At 34.8% G+C, this 20,211-nt stretch overlaps 1 protein-coding gene across 1 annotated transcript; it reads right to left on the reverse strand.

The window, feature by feature from the left end:
- Window positions 1-4,733: 4,733 nt before the first annotated feature.
- Window positions 4,734-12,144, reverse strand: Csp2 (chemosensory protein 2). The gene is made up of 3 exons (XM_083108321.1): window positions 11,902-12,144; window positions 6,077-6,275; window positions 4,734-5,182 (listed from the first exon to the last, which is right to left on the reverse strand). The coding sequence occupies exons 1-3, from the start codon at window positions 11,917-11,919 to the stop codon at window positions 5,037-5,039; spliced, it is 363 nt and encodes a 120-aa protein (XP_082964447.1). The 5' UTR covers window positions 11,920-12,144; the 3' UTR covers window positions 4,734-5,036.
- Window positions 12,145-20,211: the final 8,067 nt, after the last annotated feature.

Consider the following 20,211-nt stretch of genomic DNA (forward strand, 5'->3'; position numbering starts at 1 on the left):
ATTAGTGCAATTTTCAGTAAGATTTACCATTAGATTGAGCCTAAAGATATAAATATATGTGGGAGGAAGAAACTCTTTTTTAAATTTTCTTTATTTTTATCTTATTATTTAGATTTTTTATTTAATCGTACATTACTCAATAGAAATTTAATTTAAAGCTTTATTTTAGCATATTTCAAGATATTTAACCTCGAAAGAGAAAAATGCGCGAAGCGAAATAAACTAAATAAGGTAAACGTTTCACGGATAATTCCCTTAAGCGGATAGCAATTTCTGCTTGGTGCGAGGAGCCGCATTAAAATATTAATCGCGCACTTGAACACCGCGCAAGCAAGAATCTCAACTGCCGCGCGCAAAAGCGGCTGCAGCAGCAAAAATGTGAAGTTTGTCGGCGAGCGGCGAACCAAAGAAATCACTCTCACCCAGACCTACGTACCGTTCAACGAAGTCTCTTTCTCGTTGAAAACTTTCGGTCGGAAGTTTTTTCCCTTCCCCTCATGAGTTCTCTTAGCAGACTCTCTCAGCAATTCGTACGTATCGCTGATAGTATGTGTGTATATCTATATATCTATCTATATATATATATATATATATATATATATATATATATATATATATATATATAGAGAGAGAGAGAGAGAGAGAGAGAGAGAGAAGAGAAAGAATGGAGAAGGATCTTTTTATCTGTTTTCCATCGGGCAAAACGAGTTGCCTTTTGTACGACGCTCGATAAAGGGTGGAAATGATGATCCCTTAGGATGAGCCGCGCGCTGAGGGAACTTTCAGACGACGTTGAAGTCTGGTCGTATTAACGACATCGTGGATTTGCGGCGGCGATGGTGACAGCGGTTGCGGCGCTTGTGGATCGCGGCGCGAAGGGAGTTGCGGAAAGGCTATGGTCGTTTTATCACGCTCGTATAACGAATTATAAAGCAAAGGTCGCGATCGAACGACCACGGAAATCTGCCCGACACTGGAATAATCTTACGGCTACATAATGCCGCTTTCCCGAAGCGGTAATACCGTCGTCGTTTCGGAAAATTGCTTGCAGCACAACATTGCACATCGTTACATATTATACTTAATATGCTACATATAAGAGAAAATGAGGCAAAATATCATTAATAATAATAAAAAGAAATACGACTGAAAATCTTTTCTAGCCGGCAATGTTGCATTAGTCATTTATTTCGTTCATTTATTTTTTTTTAATTGGAATCCTTAAATTGTTCGAGTATTCGGATTGTTATTCCGTCGAAACTGCATCTAACGATTTTCAATACTCTACACATTTGCCCGGCTTAATTTTAACTACGAACGCAAGTATTGTTGCAGGTCGTTTAGTGTAATTAAAAGTAATTAAAGTATGCGCCGGATGTGTTTAGTAACGGTTCGCTGCGTTCGGATAGATTTTTATCCCGACTTCGATTCCCGGTGGAGTTGGAAAATTTTAAGTTCGTCGGGGTGTAAATAGAGCCCGATCGCGAGTGAGCAATAAAAATATAGACGAGAGTGCAAGTACATAAGACATACGTATGTGCAATATCATTTGCGCAATATATACACGAAGTGTGCAAACTGTCTCCTCGTTTCTTCGACGGGATTCAATATTTGTCCCTTTCGAATGAAAGTGTATTATCGCGTATCAATCAAGAAGAACAAATGTTTGCTGAAAGACGGAAGCGGCAGTAGCAGTAGTTTCGACTTCGGCTAGTCGTCGGCGAGATGACACTCCGCATCGTATACGAAATCACAACTGACGAGAGTTTAATTATCCAGCGATTAAATATCTGTTAGGCAGAAATTTGATCCGTGACTGTGACCGTATGACGTGAAAACGCGCGCTCGATCGCGATCGATTTAATCGCTATGCCCGGTTCATATTGCATCTAGCAAGACGAACTGTTTAAATTGCATCGCGTCGTACTGATGTAAAATGCAAGCATTACGTGAGTTGAATCTTCTCGCGACATACTTTGTACAGGATGTTACTGAAATACTTTGGCAAGCTTTGCAGGTGTGTCTCTCGATCAAGTTGGAATCAATCTTCTCTTAGCGGAAATTTTATTGAGAGGCTGCCTTCCTTTTTAACTTTAAATATTATGTTGACAACATTTTAGAGTCGAAATTCTATTAAAATGAAGTTTACTCGAAATTTGGAACGCAATAACTTTGTAGTATCTTTATCTTTAAAGTTTAATTTGAGATAAGTTTTCTATCTTCAATGATTTGAACTTTCTTTATGGACATGATATCTTTACCAAGAAAAAATAAATCATAATTGATTACACGTTAAATCTGTAAAACTTGTTTAAGCATTTTAGAAACACACTGTACTATTGAGCATTTATGTGGAAATTGTCAGCGTCTTTCTTCACCTATTCCTACATAGACTTCAATTTTGAATTTTGTGAGGCTAGACGGAGTGGCAAATCGGATTTCCCGAATTGTCGAGATCTCCGCTTTTCTCGGGAAAGCATAATCGAAAACTAGTTTGAACGGTTGAGTACACGTGGTCGATAAATAGTCAGACGAGAATGTGCGAGTATCATTGAAAGATTCGCAACTTGTAAGGTGACGCGATAGATTTGTCTGCCATTGTTATAATCGTTAGGACAACACGTAATCCTTTATATATTCATGTCTTTTGTGATTTCTGTAGCAGCCAGAGAGCATATTTTAATTATAAGAATGCATTTCGCGGTGAGAAATCATCACATTGCTAAGAATATCGATTATTTCCGTATAATAAAATTATATTTTTGGAAATCTGATAATAGTCTATCTATATTTATTGTGCGACCGAATGTGTTTTGCGTTTGCAAATATAACTTTATATTATTGCTTTCTAAATTTAAAATATTCAATTTGAAATGTGTTTCCTGCGTATATTATTCATTTAATTTATTTCGATTTCACGTCTTAACTCTTGGACTAGAAACAGTGTAATAGTCTTATGGCAGTGTTGAATTCATTTTGACTCGTAGCAAAATATTTTTGTACATATTACAAATTAAATTTTAATGAATTTTAATTACATATACGTACATATATGTGTGTATATATATATATATAACTGAATTTGTAAATATTTTCCTGTCTTAAAGAAATATTACTTGTATATAAATTAAAAGAAAAAGGAAATATTTTTAAGATAAAAATTATATATATTGATATTTGCACAATATACATCTAAAATATTTGTTTAGTCTATCGCAAGAGTTTTATAAAAATATTTTTAAGGGTCAGTGACTCAGTGTCTGCTAATGGAAAATTATAATGAAACAAATCGCTTCTCGATTTAACTTCTCACTTTAAAGCAATCGTTTGCTCGCAAATCGTCGTGACTCAGTCTTATTCTATTCGGAAATTATTATAAGCATTGAATTAGACATATTTTAGTTTGAACTACAATTGATAGCTGAAAAGTTTCTTCAAGTATAATAGTTCTTCAGGTAGTAACCAATATTACGTCTTTTCATACATTAAGATGACGATATTATTACTGCACTACTCATGCATTTTTATCAGTGCTTACAAAGTTTAATTACTAATCTGTCCTCGCACAGTCAGCGTAGATATAGAGGACAAACTTAAATTAGCATGCATACGAGGGCTTTGACATCGAAGCACAGTAGAATTAATATTCACAGCAAGGGCAGTGAAATCCGAATCAGGGCGCAATCACGGCGGTTGAATAGCAGAGGGGTGCGGAGATATAGTGTTAATTATGTGCCAAATAAATTAGCAACTTGTTGATCGTCATTAATACTCGATAAAGCTGATCGAACATCCAATAGTCCTTGCGAAACGATGGGATACTTATAAAGCCCTAATAACAACGTATGTTACGCGGCTCGTAGATCACGTACAGATTTAATGCCAATATCCCTAATCGGCATTATACATTATGAATGCGAAACACGCTTTAATGTAACGAACGCTTGTAAACATGCGTCATCGTTGCGATTAATACGACTCAAGATAGAAGATAAAGCTTAAATTGCTGTTATGGGAAAGCACAAAATTAAAAAAACGTCAATAAATGAGAAATGTACACGTATTACGAAAAAGAATTTAATGTTAAAATTCTAAAATGATTCAACTATGATATTTTTATGAAAACGGAGAAATTTTTTGATAAACAAATTCTCTTCTCTTTTTGCAATATATTCTAATTTTTTATAAAATAAAATAATTAATTTCTGTACAAACGAAATAGATATTATATCAAATTAAAGACAGCGTATATAATACTACTTATATGTATGGTTGTAAAAATATATCCTGCTACATAATGTAATGGCTATTGGAATTGAAAATAGACAAAAACATATAAAATAGCAATGTAATAGCATATCATTTTTTTGTTTTTACTTAAATTAAGTTAAACTAGTTATTTTTTCTATCCCACTTACGATTTATTTATATAAAATTATGTTTGGCATTCCGTGATTCGTTCGTATTATCTTGGAAAATTTTTCACGAGGTAATTTTTGCGAAAAAATTCATACAGTAATATATTATGCTTGTTAACAGTGCATTATAATTTATATTATAATATTGAGAAATATGCTGATATAATGCAAAATTAAAATTATAAAATAAAATTATAATGCTTTTCTAGTCACGAATCTCATTAATACATAATCAATTAATTATAATGAAAAAGGATAAAAAAGGAAATTTTTATCTCTTGGTAATACAAGAATAAGCTTTATTAATAAAATATATCAAACAGACATAATTTATTTATATGTTTAACATTTCAAATAACAGATCAATACACATTTCATGTATATTTTATATGTGTTAATAGATTTTTATCTGATATGTACATCGTGATTTAAATATCTCTTTTGGCTAAAATATACTTTTTCGATGCTTAACGATAATATCATCGAATGAATGAATATACGATGTTGTTTCTCGCCTCTCTCATAGATGTAGATAGCCATTATATATTCTTTTGTATATTCCGTTACTATATTTTTGGACATTCAGCCTCGTCGTAGTCGGCTTATATCATGTCTCGTTTATGAAACTCCAGCGTATTGTTGCACTATCCTGCTCCACTCCTTCGGAAAGGATCGCTGAATGTGAGAAAGGACCTTCTTGATCTGACGTGTCTCTTCCGGACTGCATTGCGGGCAGGAGCCTCTCAAAACCAATGGCACCAAGCCTGGATAAAATAACGACATACAAATCTCTGACAGAATTTTCAGATAGGTTTTACGCTATTTAAGTTTATATATGCGTGAATAATTTCTCTTGAAACTTCTGTAATATTATTACAGAATAATATTACAATGTGTGCATATATATATATATATATATATATATATATATATATATATATATATATATATATAATATTATATAATAATATTTAATTAACGTTTTATATTTCGCAAGTAGATATATATACATAATTTGTTTCGAGATTCTCAATGTTAATTTTGATCTTCTGTGGGATAAAAACTGTGCATATAAAAAATGTAAATGAGGAAGAGAGGAAAATACAAAATCTGTTTTTTTTTTTTTGAAAGAAGATAAACGCATAACATAAATAGCATATTGTGATACATACGTTCAATATCTTTAATAAAATGTTTATTAAAAATGTTTATTAAAGCCCTGGTATAATTTCTAAATTTTCAGATTCTGAGTTCAGATTCCATTACTATAGACATGCAAAAGTATGCAACCCCTATGTTTACTCTACGACAATGGAAACACGACAATTAGCTCGACGTACTTGTTCACTCTCGCGTATATCTCTGGAAATTGAACTCACCGAAATTATACCAGTTGGAAAATCCTTGCTTGCAATTATCTCGATATAATAAATAATTCAAATTGAATCTGAAAATATTGAAAAAGTAGCTTTTTTCATCTCTTATTATTTTTTTCTTAGCAAAAAGTTTATAAGAATTGATCTTTTTTTCGCCAAGAGTTCATCGATGCCAGACAAAGAGGATTAAAATCTTATTTTAAGTCTTGTTCAAGATAATCGCGGAATATGAACTTTCTGTGATGGATTTATTCCATCTCCAAGAGGAGAGTAGGGACGTACTTTTCAAGCGTCGCCCAACGGGATCGCATGGCGCTTCTCCCAGGGCGCACTTAAGCTGTCTGGTCAAGTAACGCTTGTCGCTCAATGCTATGTTCAGTTGTTCATCAGAAACCCGCGATCTGCCGGATTGCTGTCCCTCGCTATTGTCCGATTCGGCTGCCATCGTCGCGATGAACAGGGCGCAGACGAGGATAAGGAACTGCAACATTAATTATATATTGATGTAGTTGATAATTAATGCAATTAGGGACTATTGAATATATACAGTATATGCAATTACACACATTGTATATAACGGTCCCTATTAGTTACATCATTATTACCGAACGCATTGTGGTAACGCATTGCATAGTTAAATGAACAGCGCTAATGCAATTATTGACTTTTGATTGTCCCATTGGATCATTTCCCTAAACAGCGGACATTGTAGATTTCTCGCGTATAAAAAAGTAGGAGACCTGGAATATTTTTACGCGAGTTTCGACGCTAAACTTATTAAGCCTGCCGCGCTGCATCGCTCTATATCCATCCCCGACGGCGCTTAATATGATTATACCATCTGCAAATATTATGGTAAATGGGTTCCAGAGGACGAGACAGAGAACGCGACTCGGATAGACATTTCGCATGAGGCGAAATTAGCTGCATGGCCGTCCGACAATAAGGGCGGAAGCACGTCTGTCATGCGGTAACGAAAGCGGATAAGGAAGGGCTAGCCTGCAGGCGAGGCAGGCGGAGCACGCCAAAGCTAACATAGCTAAACAAGCAGCACAACCACCGCGTCGTGCCGCTGCTATACGACGACGGTATGCGAGTAGCTCCAATCTCTGTTTGTTCGCCTCATCTCTCTTCCTCCCCGCGGCGTTTCACCTCGCGCACGACGCACCCCGCCGAGTCTCGTTACACTACATCGCGCGTCATCGTCGGATCTTAACTAAGGGGTCGTCGCCTTTAAATTACATATACCTTGCGTCTTTCCTTTTTTTTCCATAACCATTCTACGGAAAGTGAATTTTCTCCTCGTATACTCGACCTCCGTCTACCGCGACACACTCTGCCTCATTAAGCGAATTTTATCCTTAAAAGAATCAGTGTAAGTGCACTAGCGAATATTCTACTAATTTTATACGTATTTCTCTATTATTATGCGAAGTAAATTACACTTGTGCGTTCTATATTATTATGCGAAGCAAGAAATATTTAACAGATCTAACTTATGTACATAAAAATAAAAAAAAATAAAATATTTTTAAATAAATTATTTGTAAGATAGTAATATTTTTAAATCCTGAATGTGAAATCTAAAGTAGATATTGAATACCATTTATTACATTTTCAAAATATCAAATATGTACTACATGATATGGACATATGAAAAAGTGATATATCCTGTTTTGAACAACGTATATTTGTTCAAAAGTGCCAACATACTACTGCTACTACTGTTCGATAATAGTCTCATCGTTGGTGACAGTTTTTATGCTTCGAAACACACATATACATGCACACACATACACACACATACACATACATACATACATACATATATACTGGATTTAGGTCAATTGACTCTTTGGATTTGCGCCAATCAAAAAAAGATATTTGTAAGTGTGTATGTTTGTCACGTTGCTTTATATAGACATTAATCGAAACGAGTTTATAAAGACGTGTTGATTGTCCGATGTGATAGCTTCAACATGGAAACGTATTTCCAGATTATTACGAACTCGTGTAATATACCTGAGTTTGTAGCCAATCGAATTCCTTCGCGCGCTGTTTATTGGATTCCTTTGACATCCTTTGTGCCAACGTATTCGTACTGATCGTGGACCTCGTTCCTCTTTTGCATATCACCTCGCGAGTAAACTCGTTTGACAACTCGAACTGCAATCGGGAACGTATGATTTGTCGTCGATTCGACTACATTTTTATCTTTTTTACACGCGCATTATAATTTGAATTTTAATCTCATCGTCCTTTCACTGCTTTCTCCTGGCCTGGATTTCGAATAACCTCGGGCTTTACGATCGTCGATCTTCTTTCTTGCCTTCGCGGCTCTTTGCATACGATCATACGTGGCCGAGTTTATGGCATTTTTTTCATGCGTGATGTCTTGTTTTATAACACTAATATTCATCATGGAATAATGTACGGGAAACGACTGAATAACAAATTTCTCATAGCAGATCGCAAAAATCTGTGGTATCATAATCAGACATTTGAATTTTAAATAAAAATCATAAATTCTTTAGATTTTTTAGATAAAAACTATGGTAAAAATAAGAAAATGTGAATTATAAAGTTTGATCGTAAAATGTTACATTTTAATAACGTGTTAAAGGCGCTGCATCCACCAACATCAAGAATTCATGACCCAAATGCAGCTTAATTACGACGTAATTACGTTTCGCATTTCAGATCGTACTTAACGCGCCTGCCTCGTCGTCGTCTGTCTGATTTCCCGGCGGAGATCCGGCATCTCGAATTTCGACTTTTGTAACAGAATCCTAATAATCTCGACGGCTCCGTAAATCACGACGCGCCCGTGTAGAGATATATATATAATATATATATGTATATATATGGCGGGTCCAGGAGTGATTTGTGGATTCGATGCGGGCGCGCTCGCGCAAAACCGCTTACTTCCGCAAACCGGTGTGAATTATAAGAATTATTGCCCGCTCGGAATGGCAAATTGGTGGCGGTATAGATTTTATCGTCGGCACGTCGCGCCTTGCGATAAACCGTTCGCGCGTTATAATGCACCGGAATGTTTCGGATCCTGCCTGCTCTCTCGCTCTCGATTGTACATACGGCGATTCGCATACGGGCCGTTAATTACGCTCGCATTCAATGCGACCGATAATGCGCCGTAAGCATACGACGTGTCGCGAGAACTGTCGGTATTAGTACAGTATTAATTACGCTTATGTGAGAAACTCACGCCCATATATATATATATATGTACATAACGATAATTACATGTATCGTGCAATTATATCGGAGCGCCACTTTTGCTCCGCTTCGACCCGATGATTTATTCTCGCGTCGTGTCGTCACGTTTGCGTCGCACGGCACATTTGCCCGGTTATAAAATTAATTTGCATTTATATGATGAGAGAGGGGTTTCCCCCTCTTGTCGATGAATGGTAACCGAGAGATATACCTATCAGCGAAAACGCACACCTTCCTATAAGTTATACGTTCGAGCGATATCGGCGTCGCGTTCGATAAATAATAATTTAGCGACACGCCGCCGCCTCGATGCGGCATTATTTGCGGCCGCATTAATTTACGGTTATCAAACTAATTTACAGTTGCTTAGCGGTAATCGAGATATATACTAGCGAGATTGTCGCCGCGATCGTTAGTCGCGTCTTCGCATTTGATATCGAGCGCGATCAATAAATAATATCGTCAATAAATAACATAGCTTGCTCTTTCGTACAATATTCGCGCGTTGAATGGGCGAACTGTTTGGGGCGAAATTAATGGTAAATCGTAGATTAATAATAATTCTCGGACATATTGTATTGTAACCCGTACGTATTGTATAGTCGAAATGTATTTATATCAAAGCTCCATTTTATATAAAACTGCAAGACTTATTAATAATTAACAAGTATGCATGACATCCTTCTCAATTTTTCATTTTGTGATGTTATAAATACGACAGATTTTTTTAACAAGAAATCTCTTTGCACATATTAATATAAATTGCACAAAATATATGTTGATACTCTAGAAGCTTATTTATTCTTCTATATATTTTTATTCTCCTATATATTTGCTAATATTCAGCATATTAAAAATCTTGTAATTTTATGCGAAAAGCGATCCAGATATTAAAACCGTGAAAATTTTTGCCGATTTATTTTCTCGTATTTTTGTTGTAAATAGATTTAAAAATTATTTTCTCTAGTATCAAAGAGAGAGAGTTTTATTTATTCCTTTATTCTATACAGACTGTGAACGCGCCTTTAGACCACACTGTGGTTTCAGTAGAGTACGAAATCGTTCGACAACCTTTGCGATTATTATTCTGGTCGGGCGATGTTTCCGCACCTTTCGCATAAGTATACGATTGCGATACGTATGAATTATAATGTTATTGCATTGTCGATAAGCCGCTGTTTCAATCGCTCCGCACATATAACCGTTGCACTACGTGCGGAAATTCGATAATTCGATTTTATAACAGAAAAATTCTCTTTTCTTTTATAAGATTTTATTCGTGATTCTAGGTTATTTCTTGTGAGAGCATGTACATACCAATTATTTAAAGTTTTTACATGATTCGAAAGACATGTGCTAAGTATAAAAATCGCACAAGTTTCTCTTTTTAATTTATTTTTAAATAATGATAGTTAAAAATTGTAATTTGTGTGTATTCTTTTACGTTATAAAAATTGTTTTATAATTTAATTTATATAAGTAAATTTATTTTTATTATATTAATTTTTTCCACAATTTTGTATATCTTGCAATATTAAAACAAATAATTTAACTCAATTTTATAAGCACAATATTTCAGATCTAAAAATACTCATGGAGATTTGATTTTATTGATGACCAATATTCTATTATATTCTATTATAGTTATACAAACCAATTAAGACACATGAGATAGAAGGCTTTTGATAAAAATTGAAATTTCTCTTTGACTCACGTCTTTATTTTTTTCCATACTGTACGTACATATGCGTTGTTATATACCACTACAATTTCAGAATATAGCATTTTCGCAATGCTTTTGTAAACGTGAAAAACGTAATTATTTTGCATCATGCGATCGTTTAGCCATATAAAGGTAACGTAACAATGAAACATTATTGGTTTAATCTAATGGCGCATTAATCGAGCCTTTGCGTACATTCAAACATTCATTTCAACAAACATTCATTCCAAATTCGGTAATATGGTCTGTAAAATACGTCTTTATTGGTTTCCAATATTTGCTTCATTTAAATAGAATGTCTGTATCCAGGAAGCAAAAAAATATAAAATTTACTTTTCTCTGGAAAAGGCAAGAGTCATGAAAAAGTGCGCATTCTAAAAATAAATAAAATAAATTATTTTATTAAAATGTATTTTTATTATATGACAAATTTACTTTTAAACAAATTAATTACAATATTTACTTCATTATTGTTAATATGTATTATCAAATAATGTTTGCGAGCTTTAATCGTAGGCTTTATTTAATCTGTACTTTATTTGCTTGCTTTATTGATTTAATGATAATATGCGAAAATCGACAATTTGGAGTTTATTCCCCTTTTATTTCCCAGATACAAATATGTTTTTTGTAAAAGCCATGCAACTTCTGAGACACACATCCCAAGCAAATATGCAATTATGCAAAGTGGGGCAATTTTTTAACACGAATTTATTCGCCATCTCCGTTCGTACGAGCTGAAACGCATTACAATAAAAATAAATCGCCCGGAAGCGGCGCGGTAGGGTCTCCCCTATCCTCAAATACTCTACTGTAAATGTACGACACCGAGCGAATCCGCGAGGAGGATCCTAAGTATCTCATGCTGTATCCTGAACGTGAACGCCCGATGAATAAGCTTCTTGAGGCGATATCTCGTGCGGGCAGGTTATCGGAGGGCGAGAATTTTCTCCGCATACCAAAACAAAACCACCGCTCCCCTAAAAGCGTGAACTTCGCGAACGAGTCGGTTCTCCCTCGAGAGTGTTCTCCCCCGAAACTTTAAATCACCGGTCGCGTATACACCTATATAATAGGATGGAGGGAGAGATTGCGTATCACGGGCGCGAGAGTGTGCATCAACCTGTTGCGCACGTTCGTCACTCACCTTGATTGTCAGAGCCATGCCAAAATCCAAGGTTGATCGGTGTTCAAAATCGCGCCGCTTGATCAGGAATATTTTGTAAGATCAGCGGTATTGATCGAGACAATGAGAAATGATCTGCCAAAAAAGTCTCAAATGTTCCTTTTGGTTGATAGCTGCGTTGATCCTCTCACCATGAAATCACGCGATGCACTGGGCCTAGAGAGGTACGTATCTGTGGCCTTTCCTCCCCTTCCTAAGTACTAAAGTGTGCGTGGCGCGTAATACGTGATATATACCGGCACTCTGGAGAGGTGCTTGTTGTCTCCGGCTGCCGGCAACATTGAAGGAAGAGGAAAAGTGCGTGACGTAGCGAAAAGTTTTTTTCACTTTTAATAGATATGCATAAGCGGATGTCGTTATTTTATACAACTTTCGTCGACATACTGTTTCTTTCGCAGAAAATAAAAAATGGTGAGAGGGAGAAAGTTATTAAGCACTCTCAAGCCTACCTTGAATAAAAAAATTAAGGATTTACAAGATTTATTATATTCCATGTTATAAAATTAATAAATAAAATTAGTAAATAAAATTCTCGAAAATAATTAGAAGATTAAATAAAATAGCTTAAATAATGCTACTGTTAAATAGAATTTTGGATTTGCAAGAATAATGGAATATAATTATTATTATTATATAATTTTTCTAGTTTCAATCTTTTATTACAAATTATAATTCTTTTATTACAAATAATAATTGATAAGAGATATTTTTGATAACAAAAAAAACGAGAAATCTAATAAAATATCATTGACCTAAAATTTTTTATTAATATGATTATTGTTGACAAACTCATATAATTATATGAGTGTACGATTTTACTATAGTATATCGTACGATTTTTTACTCATTGTCGTGTCAATGCGCGCGGGATAGAACGGAGCAGATCATCAATTTCTTACAAAACTCGAAGCGGATATCGCATCATTAGATAATAAGCTGCCGGGTCGATTTCACTTATTAATGCACTATCATTCACGGTTATTTTTGTTCCATCTCTTCGGCGGAAACGAATCTTATACGTCGTGTCACATAAGGAAAAATTGTCACGGATTTATTTCTCAGTACGCTTCGGAATAGTGATTTGACAGATCCATTTGTACACATCCATTAAGTATTATAATACGTATAACATTAGCAATCGTACAATACGTATAACATAAGCAATCAGTTAATGCGACATATTTTTAGCTGGATTAAGACATTATAAAATTCGAATAAAAATAGTACGTCTTGTTCATTAAATGCTGTCGATAAACTCTGCTATTTTGGTTCTTTACGAATTAGCTGAGATATTTGAAATTACAAAAGATAGTTGCAGTAATTAGCTCAATAAATAACTAACAATGTTATACATTAACATCTCCGCTGTTCGACTTTTTTAAAGCTAATCGGATCATGTAATTTCTCTCTTTGAGATTTCTAATTTTCATATTTTATTTAATTGCATAATTTTCATGTTTCTTAGTCTTCTCATTCTTAAAGAAATACTTTATGTAGATCTTGGTAGATAATACCGCATAATGAAAACAAGCAGAAAGAGACGCTGAGTGAATATTTCCATATTCCAACAGAATTAATCATCGCAATGTGAGATAAAATATATTCGCCACCAGGTAAAAATATGCATTTATCTCGTCGTATGTTCAGACACAGGTCCCGACTTTTTACATCGACTCTACGCCTCTTAATGTGACATTTGCATCGCAAATTCCATCGCTATTTTCTCCGCCGGATACATCCGATCCGCAAAGTTGCATCGTTATAAAAGCAATCCCGATAAAATCTCCGACCTCTCTCTCTTTCTGGGACGAATAACGAGTCAACGAGCGTATTTTTCGGCGCGCGTGCGCGCGCGTCTCGTTTTGTTGCTGTCTCTTTGTCGTTGACCTCTTTTTCTTTTTTTTTTTCTTTTTTTTACATGTTTCACCGCGACTTCACGTCCTGGGAGCACGAGAAAGAATTTCCCGCTAAAATCGACGGATTTAATGGGCGTCCGGTATGCGATGCCATAAGTCGAAGCGTCATTCTTGTTCGCATATACGACGCATACTCGTCCACGACGATAACGGGTTTCGAAAGCGAGATTCGATAGAAAAATAAAAAAAGAAGGAAGATGGCCTGGGAAGAGAGGCATGAAAAATACGATTGTGTCGATGAGAGAGCGGACGCGACAACCCAGCTTCCACGTCGACGAGATGAACCGACGACGAGGGAAACTCGTGCCTTGTATCGATGAAGGTTACATCGGCCGGAATTCGGCTATGCTCTCGAGCCGGAAAAGTTTCCGCGGCATTGCGTCAGCAAAATTACACCGACAGTAATATCCAAAAAGAGTAAATTTGCACAAAATTGAGTAAAATATAATTAAAATATAATTAATAGTATTGTATAATTATATTAATGAATAATGATTATGATTATTAATATTCTTGATTAATCAATATTCATAATTGATAATTGAAATAAGAATAGCTAAATTAATCATTGTTCATGGTTGGTTATCAATCATTAATTAGAGACTGATTACATTTTGAATGCAGTAAATTAATAATTAAAACAATATTGAAGATTTTTATAAAATTTGTATACATGTATTTGTTAATTGCAAACAAAAAAATCAGAATTAATATAAAGAGCAAAGGAAATATAAAAAGAAAATGTCTCATCTAAATATGAGATAAAAATTTTTATGCAAAACTTGGAGATTGTTTATTATTTATTCAACTTTTTAATGTCTAATATTATATATTTTAGTAATCAACTGATAAAATTAATTTTTTTAAATAAAAAAATTTTTTTTAAATCGAGTTTAAATGAATAAAGTTTATATATAAATATATCTGTATATGTTGTATGTCCGTTTGTAGTATATACATTTTTTACTAAAATCGTGAAGAGAAATCTATTTGCGATTGTTTATAATTTAAAAGTTGTGAATATTTAGAAATTAAAGAATATTAAAGATAAAAGAACACAGTAAATAAAGAATATACTGCTAATATATTTTATATGCCAATTGCAAATTCTCTGTGTATTCTCTGTATTGGCTCAGAGATTTCCGCGGCATCAAGCTGGCACCCCAGAGAGAGTGGATTCTAGTCCCGTCGACATGCCGAACGATTGCGTCGATTTGTTCGGCAATTTCCGTAAAAAGATTTAATTTTCCGGGAGCAACGAGGAGTGTATTTTTGTTCGGAGATTTTCGCACAACGCCGGCGGCATTCGAAAAAGGCCGGATTCCAACTCCGTCGACGTGTCGGAGCGATCGTGCTTTCGCGCTTCGATTTTTTCCGCGCCGCCTCTCCGTCATCGGTTCAGTCTTCTTTTTTTTCGTCACCCGACTAGGTTGTCGAGAGCTGTTTGAATGGGCGATCGTTTCGAGGCGATCCGATTGTTCCAACGGAACGAGTTTACCCTGAAAAAAAAAGAGCCGATGGGGAAAAGGGGAGATCGATGGCTTATTGTGCTGTTAGTCACGTCGTGTGGCTCTTCCGAAGAGGGACATAGAAAGAAATACGGAAGGGAGGGTTTAATTTACCTCACATTTATTTAACATTTGTAGCCATTTAATAGCGCGATTGATCTTGTATTCTTTTAGCGGCGTATGCATATTGAAACACGTCAATTTTGGAGGCGCGCGTACATAATACATATTTAAATAGATTTCGTTATTACTTAATTTAATAATAATAGAATTCGATAATTTTCTAAATTTGTAATTTATCATAAACTATTATTTATTAATTATTACTAATTAATTCCAGATATATTTATTTAAGCTTCAATTTTAGCTTTAGTAGTTTTAATTTAAATATTTCTTTTTACTTTAATAAATCGATGTTCATTTAGTTATCTGCAACCACCATTCTTAATTAATTGATGTAATAGTAATACAATTATTAATAAGAATTAGATGTTTATCAGAAAAGTTATATTTTCGAGTGCGGGACGCGTGCATTGTCGCGAGAAAAAAATTAGGAAACATTAGGTCAAAGATTAAGGTGATTTTAACGAGTACGTGCCGGGAGTAAATTTGAGATATCGCACGAATGTGGTCGCGTTAATTTTTTTTCTTTTTTGTCGTCGCTTCGTTATTTACCAAGCTATCGGAAAATTCAACAGTTTTATCTTTTTCCCAGGTCCGGCGCAAATGGTTTTTCCGTTTTTCACATGGCGTAATAGCTATAACACACATGAATGGCTGTGTATAGCGAATTGTATAAGTAAATGTTTCGCATTTTAATTTGCTGCGAAATGAATGCATGTTGTTACTGTTATTTTTTACACATACATACATATATATGTGTACATATATATGTATACATATGCATACAAATATGCGTACATGTATGCGTATTTATATATTCCGGAAATCGCGCTGTAAACCTTTGACTGCCAAGTAAACTTACCGTGAGGTGGATCAGTGGACGTTAAACCGCCAGATTAGAGGCGGGAAAAGCATGATGCTTGTTTTAACTCTTCTACGAGGGTTAATCTTCTCCGAGAGAATTCGAATAACCAGCCCGTAGCTTAACAAGGGCTGGTCTTCCTCCGAGGATATAAATTTAGATAAACAAGTTTTAATCACATTTTGTTGCTGGGAATTTCGCCGCTATACATATATATACAATGTTAACTGCAATTTAATTATGTTAATTTTAAGCAAATTTAGTGTGGATATAATTTTTCTTCATGCATGCATGTACACACGGATGGGAAAAATTGTGCGCTTTAAATATACGAAGCGTGAGATTGCACGCCCGTTGTCAGTAACGGCATCGAGTTACGCGAAATTAATGGTGTAACATTAAATTTATCGACAGAACCGTCCCGTGTTTGAGTCCGGCTTGATATTGACTAGATTGAATAAATCGTCCGTGTTATTTAAATATTTATTCGCGGGAAATTACTCGCGTCGGCTTAATAAATTCAACTATGATTTCCCTATAGACTTGATCTTCTTGCTTCGAAGCGTTGAAAGTTGGGAAAAGATACGAAGGATAAGAAATCTCTCTCTTTCTATATTTTGCTTATTTCTCGTTTAAAACGATAATCCGATTGATTGAAAAACAAATCGTTCGTGAAATCCAATAATTTCTGTCTCGGAATAATCATCATCAAATACATTCGGATAGAATCGTACATATATGCGTGCTATATCTGACTTAATGAATGATCCAATATAGTATTATAAATCTTTTACGTGATTATTAATATCTTTATTGATATGATATTCAACTATATTTAACAAGCACGTTTAACTTCATTTATGTTTTATATTATATTATTTCCTACATTTGTATACTCCGTGTTTCTTACATAAATCCAAATTCATTTTACATTCCAATGTTCTATTCTTTTTGCGGCAAATCCTAGACAATAATTTTAATTTTTACTGTTATATGCAAATATATTAATTAAATAAAGAAATAACTTTTATAATTATTTACAGTAGAATAAAAACAAAAATTCGCATCTTAAAAAGTTGAATATATCAATATATTGATATTATCTGTAAATATGAAAGCATGGTATATGTCTGTAAATATGAAAGCATGAAAGTTGATTCTATTTTGCAGATACAATAGACATTTCTTCACGGTTTTTACAATCTGCATTGAAAGGAGAATCTCACGCAGATTTACTGCAGCTACATTGTTCGCATTCATGTAGTCTGTAGAAAGTCATTCGAGACTGAGACCAACTTGATTTAAGCATAAAGCGAACTTTTCAATCTGCGCGGGGAAAAGATATGTAGATAAGGTATATACAAAGAACGAGATTGATAAATTTGATATTTTTATTGACAATTGCAAGATACTCAACCGAATAGCTCGACAATGACAATGACGACGACGACGAGTTAATCATCTGCCGACGTGAATGGCAGCGTCGATGATGAGCGAACGAACGGGATTGAACGCAATTTTGTCATTACGAGGTGTTCGCTCGAGATAATGTGACAAGAAAAAAAGAAAGAGAGAGAAAGAGAGAAAAGGAGAGACAAATATCGCTGCGCTTTCATTGAACGAGAGCCGCGAGCTTCCGTTTAATGGCAGGTTAATTTTTCTTGACGAGCACAAACAACGCGCGAACAACAACGGGGTGTAATTAACAGCTCATGGAAAGGGTTGATGAGGAACATGCACGCGGGCGCTCGTTCCATGGTGATTCCACATTTTCACCCGTATCTCACCCGCTGTATGTAATTCACCGTGAATGAGTCACCTAATTATCGGTCTGCGAAAAAGAAATCCCAAGGTGAAAGTTCATGGGAACGCGTTACAGCCTACGTCGTTCGCTCGCTCGACGAGAGAAAGTGGGAAAAGTTGGATTAGCTCGTCGTTGGTGAACAGGCACGAATGTGCGTATGTTTCCCGGAAATATCTTATATAGATGTCGAACCTAGTAATATAGTAGAGGCAGATTAAGAAAGAATCTCTTTCTCTTTCTCTCTTATCTCTCTTTCTTATATAATTATTCAATATTTGCATAAATATGAAATTTTATATATTCATATCTTAAATTTTATAATATATTTATACGTGCGTTTATATAATATAAAAATTTTGAATATATTATATATTTAAATATAAATAATTTTTTCAACATAAAGATTATAATCCAAACGTAAATACTATCGATAGTGAAGTAATTATTTTGATAAGAAAAGATACGATTATAGATGAATAAATTTTTTGTTTTTTCAATTATATATTGAAGCAAAATTAGTACCGATTTTATTAAAAATGTAATCTTATATAGATTTCAAAGGGAATAGAATATATAAAAGTAAGATTGCGCGCTCGCAGCGAAAACGTTATAAATGGCAATGATTCGCGCTTCGATGGTGCGTATCGTGCGTATGACTATGGCCTCCGGTTTTTCTCTGAACTTTATCGGTGACATTATTGATTGAAAACTCGACGGCTGTATTTCGACGCGCTCGCAACGCACGTGGAGTGGACCCGAGGACCACCACGGGAAATTGACACGGTTCACAGCCACGCAAACATCGCCGTGTAATTATCGACGTCAATCGTCAGTTCGAAAGGCAAATCGAGTGGCGGAAATTTTCTCGCACGAAAATGACGATAAACATGCGCGCAATTGCTTTTGTAAATAGAATAAATACAAAATAATGCAGCAAGATGTTTATATTATGTAAATTGTTGTAGGAAAGGTTGCGAGAAATTCGGATCGCTAAATTCACAAAATAATACATGAAGCAAATTTAAATATTTCGAGGGGCATGCATATGTGTGTGAGATATGAGTATTTTCATTCAAACATATTTTGAAGTGCATGAGTCTCATCACGGTCAATATTATTGTGAAATAATTCATATTGTGCGAATTCGTTGGGGATTTGTATTGAGAATTCGGTCAATACACGAAAACAATAAAAGCAAGTTTGGTCTTTATTGAAGTTTCGTCGATACATTGTAACGTGCACGGAGAAACATTGCGCAACGTCATGGCAATGTGAGTTTACTAGAGCCGGGATAGTTATTGGAAAAATAACTGATAGCTATCGTAATGCTAATAAATTTCAAATCCGTAAAAGCATTTCCTCAATAATGTTATGTAATGTTATGACAGTTTACATTTTCTAACAATTGCGATAATCTTTTTTCATTAAATTGTCGATTGTTTTATTTTTTCTTTTCTATATAGTGGATTGCAATGATTACATAATTTGTATATCAGTTGAAATATTACTTCGATATTTTAAATCATTTGATATTCAAACCGAAGACAATCTTGTACAATCAAATTCGATCTCGGGTTTTCTTTCTATGATATAATTGACGCGATATATTTTCTCAACAATAACGATCATTTGAAGAAAACAGAATTAATCGTTCTATTATCAGATGAAAAGATAGAAATCACAAAGAAATGGGAACTGCTACCTCTTCGATAACAATTGAATGGTATTCGAACAGTGAAAACTGTAGCGGACTTTCTTGAATCTCTTCAATAACGCTACATTTTCTCGTGAGACGTATTAACGATCCGACGAGCGCGAAGTGACGTTTGAGATACGTTCCACCGTCGTTGGAGGAATCGTCCGAGTTAAATTCTTTATAAGGGACACCGTGGAATGTCGAAGTATCCTTGAGTAACAGGTCAAGGATCGCTTCTCTCGACTTCGTCGATGCAATCGGCGCATCCGTTCGGCGATGGAAAAGTATGTTCGAGTGGTAATAAACCGAGATTGCACGCGTGTCATGCATACATACATGTGCAATAGAGATGTATCTCTATA

The sequence above is a fragment of the Camponotus vicinus genome, unplaced genomic scaffold, assembly GCF_025532165.1.
Source record: "Camponotus vicinus isolate PSW18456_S1 unplaced genomic scaffold, iyCamVici1.0 SCAF_9, whole genome shotgun sequence".
NCBI lineage: Eukaryota > Metazoa > Arthropoda > Insecta > Hymenoptera > Formicidae > Camponotus > Camponotus vicinus.